The sequence below is a fragment of the Miniopterus schreibersii genome, assembly GCF_964146895.1.
Source record: "Miniopterus schreibersii genome assembly, chromosome: Y".
In the NCBI taxonomy this organism is placed as follows: domain Eukaryota; kingdom Metazoa; phylum Chordata; class Mammalia; order Chiroptera; family Miniopteridae; genus Miniopterus; species Miniopterus schreibersii.
In genome coordinates this window covers 660,623-672,500 of record NC_138120.1, presented here as the reverse complement: position 1 = coordinate 672,500, position 11,878 = coordinate 660,623, and the positions used below count along the sequence as shown (strand labels likewise).

The window sequence follows — 11,878 nt, the reverse complement described above, 5'->3', positions numbered from 1 at the left end:
CCAAGGTTGCAGGTTCGATCCCCCCAAAAAATGATGGCTTTTTAGTTTGCATTACTTCAAAATGATATTCACTATTTATTTTGAATTGTTTCTTTTTCAGGATGAGTTAAATGCTAAAGATACTACCAAAGAGAGTGGTGTCCTCATGCATAAAAATGAAATGGTAAGGCAACAGTATGCCAAAGATGGTTACAAAGCAGACAGAAATGGCTCTGAGTGGGCAGAAGTAGGAGGAAGAAGTTCTTCTACACATTCCATGTTAGTAAATGAAGAGGGGAATCATAAAGATCAGAATGGGGGCACAGGAAAACCAGAAACATATGGTCATGATGGGATACATGGAAAAGAAGAGAGTACCACATCCAATGATATTAGGGGACAAGTAAGCACTATTGACAATACTGGAGCAGCAAAGAGGAGCAGTATTAATAGAAATGCTGATGAGAATTTGAAAAGTGGGGATGTTGGAGATGCACGTCAGAGCGAGAATGGCAGTGTTGTTAAAGAAGATGAACATCAAGTATCTGGAAGCAGTAATAGTACAGGCTGGGAGGGTGGAGCAGATGGGAATTCCTGTAGAAATGAGAGTGAAACAAGTGAAATAACACCTCAGAAAGAAGGTGAGAGAAACGGTCATGAGGAGGCAGCCGTAACACCGGGGGCTTGCGATAGAGAAGATGCTGGCCTAGATAATTCTGATGGGAGCCCTAGCGGGGATGGAGCAGATGAGGGTGAAGACGGGGGCTCTGGTGATCATGAAGATGAAGAATCAGGAAATGGAAAAGAGGGCACTGATAACAGCAAGGGCCAGGAGGGTCAGAGTCATGTAAAAGAAGATGACAATGATACTAGCTTAGGCCAAAATTCAGTTAGTGGTGAAGACAGCCCTGAGGACAAAGAAGATCCCCATGATGTGGATGGAGACGATGTCTCCAAGAGTGAGGAGGATTCTGATGGTATTCCAGAAGAAAATGATAGCCCCCAAATAGAGGACATCCAAAAACCCAGTCTCAGAGAAAATAATAGTGTGGATAATGGAATTACCCAAGAATCAAAGCCAAGTACTAACGAGAAGAGCCAAGATAAGTTAGTTTGTGAAGTTGGTTTTTTTAAATGCCAGTTTAAATTCTCCCCTCCACCTAGTAATGGAAGCACAAACATAATCATGACAAGCAGTCATGTATTTTTGTACCTAAATTACTTGAATATTTGATGGGAAAGCCAGAGTCCGTACTAGACTTTGATATAGAACAATTTAAAAAATCAGACATTTCTGAAAACTTGGTCACAATTCTAGAAAAGTCTTCCTATGCTAAATAATGGCTGCACCATGTAATGGTTTATAAAAGTTCCTACTGGGTATAAATGTGGATGGGTTGTTATAACCTAAACATTAGAGCATTTTCAAGTGCTGAATACAGCACATTTTCACTAACATGTTTCTGAAGTACTGGAAGCTAAACTTCTGTTTCTCTGGTCACTTTCCTCAGTCATTTTTCCTCAGACCAATGCGATTTTCAGCATAACATTTACGACTTAATCATTCTTTTATCCATTGTTCTATAGGGAACAGAAATAGAAGGTCCCAGTGGTGGCAACAGAAACAATATTACCAAAGAAGCTGGGAAAGTCGATGGTGATAAAGAGAGTAAAGGACAACATAGAGTGATTATGGGCAACAGAAGGACACAAAGAGAGGCTGACAGCATGCAAGAACCTGGTCAGAAAACAGAACCTGGAAATCAGGTTGAACACGGCCAAACAGACAGTGACAGTAACGGTGATGGATATGACAGTTATGAGCTTGACCGTGAATCCATGCAAGGAGATGATCCCAACAGCAGCGACGAGTCTAATGGCAATGATGATGCCAATTCTGAAGGAGACAACAGCAGCAGAAGCCGAGGAGATGCATCTTATAACTCTGATGAATCAAGAGATAATGACAATGACAATGACTCGGAAGGAGAAGATGAGGACAGTGACAGCACATCAGATGCTAATGACAGTGACAGTGATGGCAACGGCGACAACGGGAGTGATGATAGCATCTCAGACACAAGCAAACATAAGTCAGACAGCAGTGGTAGTAGTGACAGCAGTGGCAGCAGGGACAGCAGTGACAGCAGCAAGAGCAGTGACAGGAAATCAGGTAGTGACAGCAAATCAGATAGTGACAGCAAATCAGGTAGCGACAGGAAAGCAGATAGCGAAAGGAAATCAGGTAGCGACAGGAAATATCAGATAGTGAAAGGAAATCAGATAGTGAAAGGAAATCAGATAGTGACAGGAAATCAGATAGTGACAGGAAATCAGGTAGTGAGAGGAAATCAGGTAGTGAAAGGAAAGCAGATAGTGAAAGGAAATCAGATAGTGACAGGAAATCAGATAGTGACAGGAAATCAGATAGTGACAGGAAATCAGATAGTGAAAGGAAATCAGATAGTGAAAGGAAATCAGATAGTGACAGGAAATCAGATAGTGACAGGAAATCAGATAGTGACAGGAAAGCAGACAGTGACAGGAAATCAGATAGTGACAGGAAATCAGAGAGTGACAGGAAATCAGAGAGTGACAGGAAATCAGATAGTGACAGGAAATCAGATAGTGAAAGGAAAGCAGATAGTGACAGGAAAGCAGATAGTGACAGGAAATCAGGTAGTGACAGGAAATCAGGTAGTGAAAGGAAATCAGAGAGTGAAAGGAAATCAGAGAGTGAAAGGAAATCAGATAGTGACAGGAAATCAGAGAGTGAAAGGAAATCAGATAGTGAAAGGAAAGCAGATAGTGACAGGAAATCAGAGAGTGAAAGGAAATCAGAGAGTGAAAGGAAAGCAGATAGTGACAGGAAATCAGATAGTGACAGGAAATCAGGTAGTGAGAGGAAATCAGGTAGTGAAAGGAAATCAGATAGTGACAGGAAATCAGATAGTGACAGGAAATCAGGTAGTGACAGGAAATCAGGTAGTGAAAGGAAATCAGAGAGTGAAAGGAAATCAGAGAGTGAAAGGAAATCAGATAGTGACAGGAAATCAGAGAGTGAAAGGAAATCAGATAGTGAAAGGAAAGCAGATAGTGACAGGAAATCAGAGAGTGAAAGGAAATCAGAGAGTGAAAGGAAAGCAGATAGTGACAGGAAATCAGATAGTGACAGGAAAGCAGATAGTGAAAGGAAATCAGAGAGTAAAAGGATATCAGAGAGTGACAGGAAATCAGATAGTGACAGGAAAGCAGAGAGTGAGAGGAAATCAGAGAGTGAGAGGAAATCAGACAGTGACAGGAAATCAGATAGTGACAGGAAATCAGATAGTGACAGGAAATCAGACAGTGACAGGAAAGCAGATAGTGACAGGAAATCAGAGAGTAAAAGGATATCAGAGAGTGAAAGGAAATCAGACAGTGACAGGAAATCAGACAGTGAAAGGAAATCAGACAGTGAAAGGATATCAGACAGTGAAAGGAAATCAGAGAGTGAAAGGAAATCAGAGAGTGACAGGAAATCAGAGAGTGACAGGAAATCAGATAGTGACAGGAAATCAGATAGTGACAGGAAATCAGAGAGTGACAGGAAATCAGAGAGTGACAGGAAATCAGATAGTGACAGGAAATCAGAGTGTGAAAGGAAATCAGATAGTGAAAGGAAATCAGATAGTGACAGGAAATCAGATAGTGACAGGAAATCAGAGAGTGACAGGAAATCAGAGAGTGAAAGGAAATCAGATAGTGACAGGAAATCAGATAGTGAAAGGAAATCAGATAGTGACAGGAAATCAGATAGTGACAGGAAATCAGATAGTGACAGGAAATCAGATAGTGACAGGAAATCAGATAGTGACAGGAAAGCAGATAGTGAAAGGAAAGCAGATGGTGACAGGAAATCAGATGGTGAAAGGAAAGCAGATAGTGACAGCAAAGCAGATAGTGACAGGAAAGCAGATAGTGACAGGAAATCAGATAGTGACAGGAAAGCAGATAGTGACAGGAAATCAGATAGTGAAAGGAAATCAGATAGTGAAAGGAAATCAGACAGTGACAGGAAATCAGACAGTGACAGGAAATCAGATAGTGACAGGAAATCAGACAGTGACAGGAAATCAGACAGTGACAGGAAATCAGACAGTGACAGGAAATCAGTGACAGCAAATCAGTGGAAGTGATAGTGACAGTGATAGTGACAGCGAAATACAGATTTCCGGGGGAGGAGGAGAGGGGAGCAAGAACCAGAAGACCCGCAAACATCCGCAGCAACGGGGAACGAAGCCGCACTGGCGGGCTCAGTCCAAGGCCCCCTCCCTCAGAGGGAAACCTGAATGTTCCGCCTTCGGCACACGCGTGCTCGAAACATTCTGAAAAGATTTTGCTCCAGTGCCAATCTGAACATAAAGGAACAACTGAAGTCTTTAATACTTACGCAGACACCTCAAGTAATCACGTTCTACACGATACCTTCAATCGAAATGCCAAGTGCTTTAGAGGATGTGGCAAGTGAATACTTTTTATAAACAAGTGTGGCTTTGCCTTCACCTTTCGGGTAATTACATTTTCTGAATAGATGGTCTGCTCACTGCTGAGTAAAAGATGCTGTTACTGTATCCAGCTTGGCTACTAATTCATTTACTTTTTCTAAGAAGTGCACCTGTAACATAAAAAAGCAGCAATAATTTAACCTTTCTGGGAATAACCTTAGTAATTTTTGAATAGAGTAATTCCAAATTAGGGAAATCCTAGAGTGTGAGAGAGGAATTCAGAGGCTGAATTACACAAAACTGATACCTACTATAACATTCCTGCAAACCACTGGAAATTTAGCAGGAAGTCCCCCAAACTATTGACAAAACTGATGTAGTGCGTAGAACAGTGTCTCGCCTCTAGTAGCCACTCTCCAAATATTAATAAATAAAGGAAGCCACGAATGAAGGACTCGGGGTGGGGGTGGGGTGGTGTTCAGTTTTTGAACTCTGTTTAGTGAAATCAGTTGTCTCACCAAATCCAACTTAGTTCACATTTCACTTTTAAACCCCCACAAACCAAAATTTCCAGATCAGACCCTGAGACTCTCTTCTCACTATTAGTCCCTTTAATAAAGCCAACAGTTGCTAGTGGGAAGTGCTTGGAAACTACTCTTTTTTATTTGAGCCATATGTGCAGCTAAAATCTGAGCGGGGACCCTTCATGAGCCTTTGTATAAATAAGGGTACTTTTTAGTTTCCAGATGAAGCCCAAACGCTAGAATGTGAGGATCTCAAAGATGAATGAGTCTAGACTATGCGATTTCATAGGGTGGAGATATACTTTATTACTCAAACTAGGACACCTTTGAGTAATAATAGGGGTGCTATCAATAATTACTTGGGGACAGGAGGTGTAAGTCAAACTGCCCGGGGACACTGGGAGATATAATAACTATAGCCATAAAACTTTAGGGTATGTTTTTAAGGTTTAGTAGCAATGATTTGTCATTTCCTTCTTTTTCCATTTAGGCAATTATTTTAGGTTTTTCTAGTTCAAAGGTAAACATCTATATAGCAAAGTTTTGGATGCAACTTTTTAAATGTTAATTTTCAACCAGGTATTAGTTGACAATTTATATTCTAAGATTAGGCATATTTTACACAAAGAGTTTCAATAGGTTATTTTTTCTGCTTCCTTCCTCCTGTAAGCAAGAGTTTATTAGTTAAGAGATCTATTGCAAGGAATGTTTCTGAAGGCTTTAACGATACTGCTACTCATAAACTACTCGATAGCTCAAAATACTGTGAAATTTCAGGATTTCAAATTATCACAGTCATGTAAATCGCTACAAACTTCTTTCATGAAAATATGCTTTAGATTTTGAACTCCTTTAAGGTTCAGGGTTTGGTTTTGTTTTGTTTTTTAAATTTAAGTGTGGTTTCTAGTATTTGTCCCACCTATTTCAACAGGTTGTGATGAGCACTCACTCAGGCAGTGGATGTGAAACTTTATAAGTTGTACACGACATGTAAATGAAAGAGATAATGAATTCTGGTGTTATAATAAACATCTATCTATATGACTGTTCACAAGGAAATCTCCCTTTTTCTTAATGAGTTTGCAAGTACTTCCTCCGTCTATCATATGTTTAAAAATTAACTGTTTTTAATTGAAAAATTAATCTATGTATGTACATAAAATAAAAAATTCAAACACTATAAAAAGGTATACAAAAATATTAAATCTCAAAAAAATTACATCTCCATCATCCCAGACCCCCAGTACTATATTTCTCTTCTCTAGAGGCAATTCCCACTACTTATATCCTTTGCAACTTTCCAGAAATATTCTATACACATATAAGCACATATGCTCCCCTTTTAGAACACATGGAGGTCTGCTATACACAATGTGATTATTTTACTGTTTTTTAAAACAATATATTTTTATTGATTTCAGAGAGAGCGGAAGGGAGAGAGGGTTAGAAACATCAATCAGTCTCGAGCGAGGGCTGAACTCACAGCCTTCGGGTGCGCGGGACGAAGCCGCACCAACCGAGCCGCCTGCCAGAGCTGCTTCTCTTTTAAATAGTAACAACAGTAACCTTTAAACACTGACTCTATTAAGAAATAAACATGAACTTGATTTAACACATCATATTACATTTATTTCAAAGCCTAATCCAGTCAGTCATAGGGCTTATGTCTGTCTCTAGGACTCAGTATATGGCCCACGTTAGGCCTTCAAATGTTTGTTGAATGAATGAATGAATCACAGTTTCCATATAACTTCTTAGTCCCTAAAAAAAAAAAAAAAAAAAAAAAAAAAAAATCAACATTTGACCTAAAAAACTAATTTTTTGGCCAATTGACATTAGGGTTTTAAAAGCTGTATTAAAAACACTTCTACTTAGGATAGCTAGAGATTTTTACTTCTGTCCCACTCCTTTTCCATTTTACAATAGGATAGGTTTGAAAAATGAAAGACATGTTACTAAAAAATTGGCAAACTAAGGTGGAAATTTGATAATTCTCTGGTTGCTTTGGTAGGTTTCGATAAGAAATTAGATAACTCGGATTTTAAAAATCCAGCATGGGCTTTTAAACAGGGCTTTAATTAGGCTTTGCTTTTTGCCTTTTAAAAATTTGTCCAAATTAACTAGGTAATTGTTAAATACAGGAAATAATCTAAAGGGGATTCAGACAATTCTTAAGCCTCTGCTTTCAGGCTGACAAAACTGAGGCCATTTCTATAGGAGTCTTTTGAGCCATTTACCTACTTGTGGAGACAGTGACAAGCACCACAGGGCATCGTGCAATTGCTCTGGAGTGGATCTGAAAGGGAGCTAATGTGGCCAGATTTCTGGATTGCAGCTTAGAAATGGGCTGCACATAACCCTGGCCTTCACTACAGGTACCTTCCAGGATACCATGGCTCCTCCAAATCACAGTGTAGACTGGCCTTCTGCAAAGTCTATGTAATAATTAGGTTGGGGACTACAAAGTATGGTATAACCCTTGCTTACTAAACAGCTACCTTTCAACATCTATGCCCAGAGCTCTGCATTATACTTGTCCTGAGGTCACCTCAGTCTTGTTTTTAATCTACAGTATTTTGGAAGGAGGTTTTGACTTTCTGCTGGACAGCTACAAGAGTAAGTCCTGTCCCCCTTTTTAAAAATCCTCACCCAACGATATTTTTTTCCATTGATTTTTACAGAGTGGAAGGGAGGGAGAGAGAGAGAGAGGGAGAGAGAGAAACATTGATTTGAGTGAGACACATCGATTGGTTGCCTCTCACACGAGCACTGACTGGGGCCCAGAACTGAACCTGCAACCGAGGTACATGCCCTTGACCTGGGGTATGTGCCCTTGACCTGGAATAGAACCTGAGACCCTTAGGTTCGCAGGCGGATGCTCTAACCACTGAGCCAAACTGGACAGCTCCCTCCTGCCCCCCACTTTTTTCTCTCCCTGGAACTGTGTCCTCTCTCCTGTGAAGAAATGCAAATAACTTACTGAGATTTTATTATGTTTCCACTATCAACACAAAATTCAATAAAGGCTATTTTATAACACACAGTATTTTAATCTATAAACCAAGTGGGAGTTCATGAAATAGGAGTCAAACTTTCCTTCCTTTCTATAGTAATGGTATCATTACATCAAGCAATCCAATTTGCAGTAAATAGGAATTTAAATTTTTGATTCACATGGACTATATGATGTCTATTCCAAGGTATCAAAATGTATATTAGACCATTTCTGAATGTGAGTCTAACAGGAATAAAGGATCATATATTTAGAAGTCCCTTATAGTAATTGCTATAATTTATTAAGAGATTGCTACATACCCAGGACAGTGCCAGGTATTGCTTACACTAATAAGTATTTATTAATCAACAATATTCATGAAAAGTGTTTTTCTGTGCTATGGATTGGACTACAATGATCACTAAGACATGCTCCTGGGTCTCAGGAGCTTTCAGTAGGGCAGGGGAACGTGTAAGTAGTCAGGCTATTTGAAAACAGTACAATAAACTAGCCATGAGGTATGCAGAAGCTGATGTGTGCAAAAAAGAGACACCAAATGCCCTCTGAAATGGGGCCAGAGAAGGCTTCTCAGAGAAGATCTTTCTGCTTAGATAGTTGGGGTAATCCTTAAGTGCAGGTATTATTATCTCAGATGGAGGAAACAAGGCTTAACAAAATCCTTACATTTCTCAAACTCACACTGCAAGTAGCAAAGGTAGAATTCTAATCCAGGACCCTAAATCCAAACGCCATGTTCTTTCCATTAGCCTAGGCTCCCTCTCGTCTGTCCCTTACAGTCTAGAAGAGCCCATGATAAGTGTTTCATCTTTTAAACACGGTCTTAGCACAATTAGTTAACACTTGATTAAAACTATTCAGAAGAGAGAGATTATTACCATCAAGAACAGCAGAAGGACAAAGTTATGGTTATGACTTTGTGGCTACGTGGCTGTTCCCCTTCACTGGCAGAGGCAGAAAGAGTCTAGGTGGCTCCATTGGCGCCGAGCCTGATGATGCCCATATGTCTCCGTGACCACTCTAGGTATGTCTCTAGGACCACTCCAGGGTGTTCTGGAACACTGAGTCTTGACAGCCACCTTCTCATGTTCGATAAATACTCCGTGCCCAGGAAGAAGGCAAATGCTTACAAATGAAATAATCCATTACTGTGGTTATTATCTTTTGCTCTATAAGTAATTTTGTGCTATTCTTTTTTTAAAAAAACAGCCATTAACTAATATTTCTAAGGAAAACGAAGATAATCACATATTTTTGCATTTGGGCAGCAGCATGGGCCATTCCAGTAAGTATGCCTTCCTCAGAAAACCTCCTTACTTTGCTATCTCTTTCACCTAACATCATACATATACATGTATATATTTACTTAAGACTTCGCAGATAAGCTGAGCCTAAACATTTAGATTTGCATGAAAGACTCAACAAGATATCTCTGGGGTCTCAACAAAACCAAACATGACTCCAAGTTCATGCTCCCATTCTTCCAATCAAAACTCATGCTGCTCAGGAGGGTTCTTATTTAAAAATTCATTCAGGTCAACTTACATTCCATGTCCAGAAATCATGAAGACTTCGTTCATCTCTGCTCATGCGCTCTGAACTTCATTCTAGTATCCATGAAAGAAGCTTTCAAGAAAGAAAAATATGGAAAGATAAGATTTTTTTTTTAACATAGGAGACAACGAACATTTTTACTCAGAGAGTTATTTTTTATATGCTCACTGTAGAAAATTTGGAATATACAGATAAACACCAACAAAGGAAAATTAAGAAAATTCCACCGTTCGTAATATTATTAGCCAGCCGCTATGGTGAACGTTTTGATATGTTTTCGTAATACCAAACACTTTGGTATTTCTGTAATTGAGTATTTTCTCAGCTATTTCAAATAGGCTCTGAAAGAGCACAGAAGTAGCCTATGACTTGGTTTTCCTTCTGCGCTGGCTCTGGTCATGCCAAGTATTCTCCGAGGGGTTTTGGCCAGGTTTATACTTAGGGTGGGTCTTGTGCTTTGCAAGAGGCTCTTGTGCAGAAATACCAAAGGTCTATCTTTTCATCTTTAGAAGGGAACGTTCCTCTTCTATAGCCGAGATGAATGACCTGGTTAATTCTTCCATAAAATTGGCAACAGCACTGTGAAAACTATCTGTGTGCTAGTTTAAATTCCACGTAAGCCCTGTAAACAGTCATTTCTCTTTTCTACGGGATTGGAGCATACTTCGGGCCCGACCCCCCAATGACTCCCCGCCCGCGGCCCCTTCCGGCGCCCCACAGACGCCGGCCCCGGGCCCTTCCGGCGCCCCAGAGACCCGGGCCCGCGCTCCCTCCGGCGCCCCACAGACCCCGACCCTCGTCCCCTGCTGGCCCCCCAATGACTCCCCGCCCTCGCCCCCTCCCGGCGCCCCCGGCCCGCGCTCCCTCCGGCGCCCCGCAGACCCCGACCCTCGTCCCCTGCTGGACCCCCAATGACTCCCCGCCCTCGCCCCCTCCCGGCGCCCCCGGCCCGCGGCCCCTTCCGGCGCCCGAGACACCGGCCCGCGCTCCCTCCGGCGCCCCACAGACCCCGGCCCCCGGCCCCTTCCGGCGCCCGAGACCCCGGCCCGCGCTCCCTCCGCCGCCCCACAGACGCCGGCCCCGGGCCCTTCCGGCGCCCCAGAGACCCCGGCCCGCGCTCCCTCCGCCGCCCCACGGACGCCGGCCCCGGGCCCTTCCGGCGCCCCAGAGACCCCGGCCCCTTCCGGCGCCCCAGAGACCCCGGCCCGCGCTCCCTCCGCCGCCCCACGGACGCCGGCCCCGGGCCCTTCCGGCGCCCCAGAGACCCCGGCCCGCGCTCCCTCCGCCGCCCCACAGACGCCGGCCCCGGGCCCTTCCGGCGCCCCAGAGACCCCGGCCCGCGCTCCCTCCGGCGCCCCGCAGACCCCGACCCGCGCTCCCTCCGGCGCCCCGCAGACCCCGACCCTCGTCCCCTGCTGGCCCCCCAAAGACTCCCCGCCCTCGCCCCCTCCTGGCGCCCCCGGACCGCGGCACCTTCCGGCGCCCCAGAGACCCCGGCCCGCGCTCCCTCCGGCGCCCCGCAGACCCCGGCCCGCGCTCCCTCCGGCGCCCCGCAGACCCCGACCCTCGTCCCCTGCTGGCCCCCCAAAGACTCCCCGCCCTCGCCCCCTCCCGGCGCCCCCGGACCGCGGCCCCTTCCGGCGCCCCAGAGACCCCGACGCCTCGCGGCCCGGGCCCCGGCCCCGGCCCCGGCCCCGGCCCCGGCCCCGGCGGGAGGGGGCGCTCACCGGTTCGGGGCTCCGCCTGCGTCCCCCGACGCCGCCGCCCTGGCCCCAGCTCGCTGCGCCCCCCGACGACCCCGGCAGGCGCGGCCTCTCGTCCGGAGCCGACCCCGTCCGCCGGAAGCGCCCCTGACGCGCCGTGCTGCCGCTAGCCCTGCCGCTGCCCGGCCCTGTGACGCACTTCCGCTTCCGGCGCTCGGGGCCGGCGGAAGCGGCCGCGCGGCGGCTTCTGGGCTCTCCTCCCGGCCCGGCCCCGCCCCTAAGGCGGGACTTCCGGCGCGGGCCCGGGAGGAGGCGGGCCGGACCCGGCTCTGCACTGCGCGTGCGCGCGTGCGCCCCGCCTCCCCCAGGGTCAAGCGAACACCTGCCCCCAAGTGCGGGCGGCGGCCGGAGGGGGCGCCCGTCCGCTTTAAGGCGCAGGCACCTAAATTATGATGATAATCGTGTGTAACACAGCAATATGCATTCCCTGCAAATTCTTTACTATCCACTCCTTTGTTTATTTTATTATGCATGTTAATTTACCATACATCCTACAATCTAATCATACATATTTATTACCTAGCCATGCACCTATGAATTACTTCATTTATTACATAT

General features: G+C 44.8%; 1 protein-coding gene and 1 long non-coding RNA gene across 6 annotated transcripts in view; one reads left to right on the top strand and one right to left on the bottom strand.

Annotated features, from left to right (window-relative positions):
• LOC308551969 (uncharacterized protein) overlaps positions 1-6,751 on the top strand; it is a 25,413-nt gene extending 18,662 nt beyond the window's left edge. Inside the window, exons 3-4 of one of the 5 annotated variants that reach the window (XM_081126892.1) lie at positions 101-163; positions 1,567-6,751. In XM_081126892.1, coding sequence (XP_080983018.1) covers positions 146-163; positions 1,567-4,137 — 2,589 coding nt within the window. In that variant the 5' untranslated portion in view covers positions 101-145 and the 3' untranslated portion in view covers positions 4,138-6,751. Of the gene's footprint in view, positions 259-1,566 lie in introns of all 5 variants that reach the window. The other 4 variants (XM_081126893.1, XM_081126894.1, XM_081126896.1 and 1 more) reach the window with 4 other exon arrangements.
• A 20-nt stretch (positions 6,752-6,771) lies between these two features.
• On the bottom strand, positions 6,772-11,434 carry LOC308551973. The gene is made up of 3 exons (XR_013998079.1): positions 11,285-11,434; positions 9,549-9,629; positions 6,772-9,128 (listed from the first exon to the last, which is right to left on the bottom strand). It is a non-coding gene; the product is annotated as an uncharacterized lncRNA (long non-coding RNA).
• Positions 11,435-11,878: the final 444 nt, after the last annotated feature.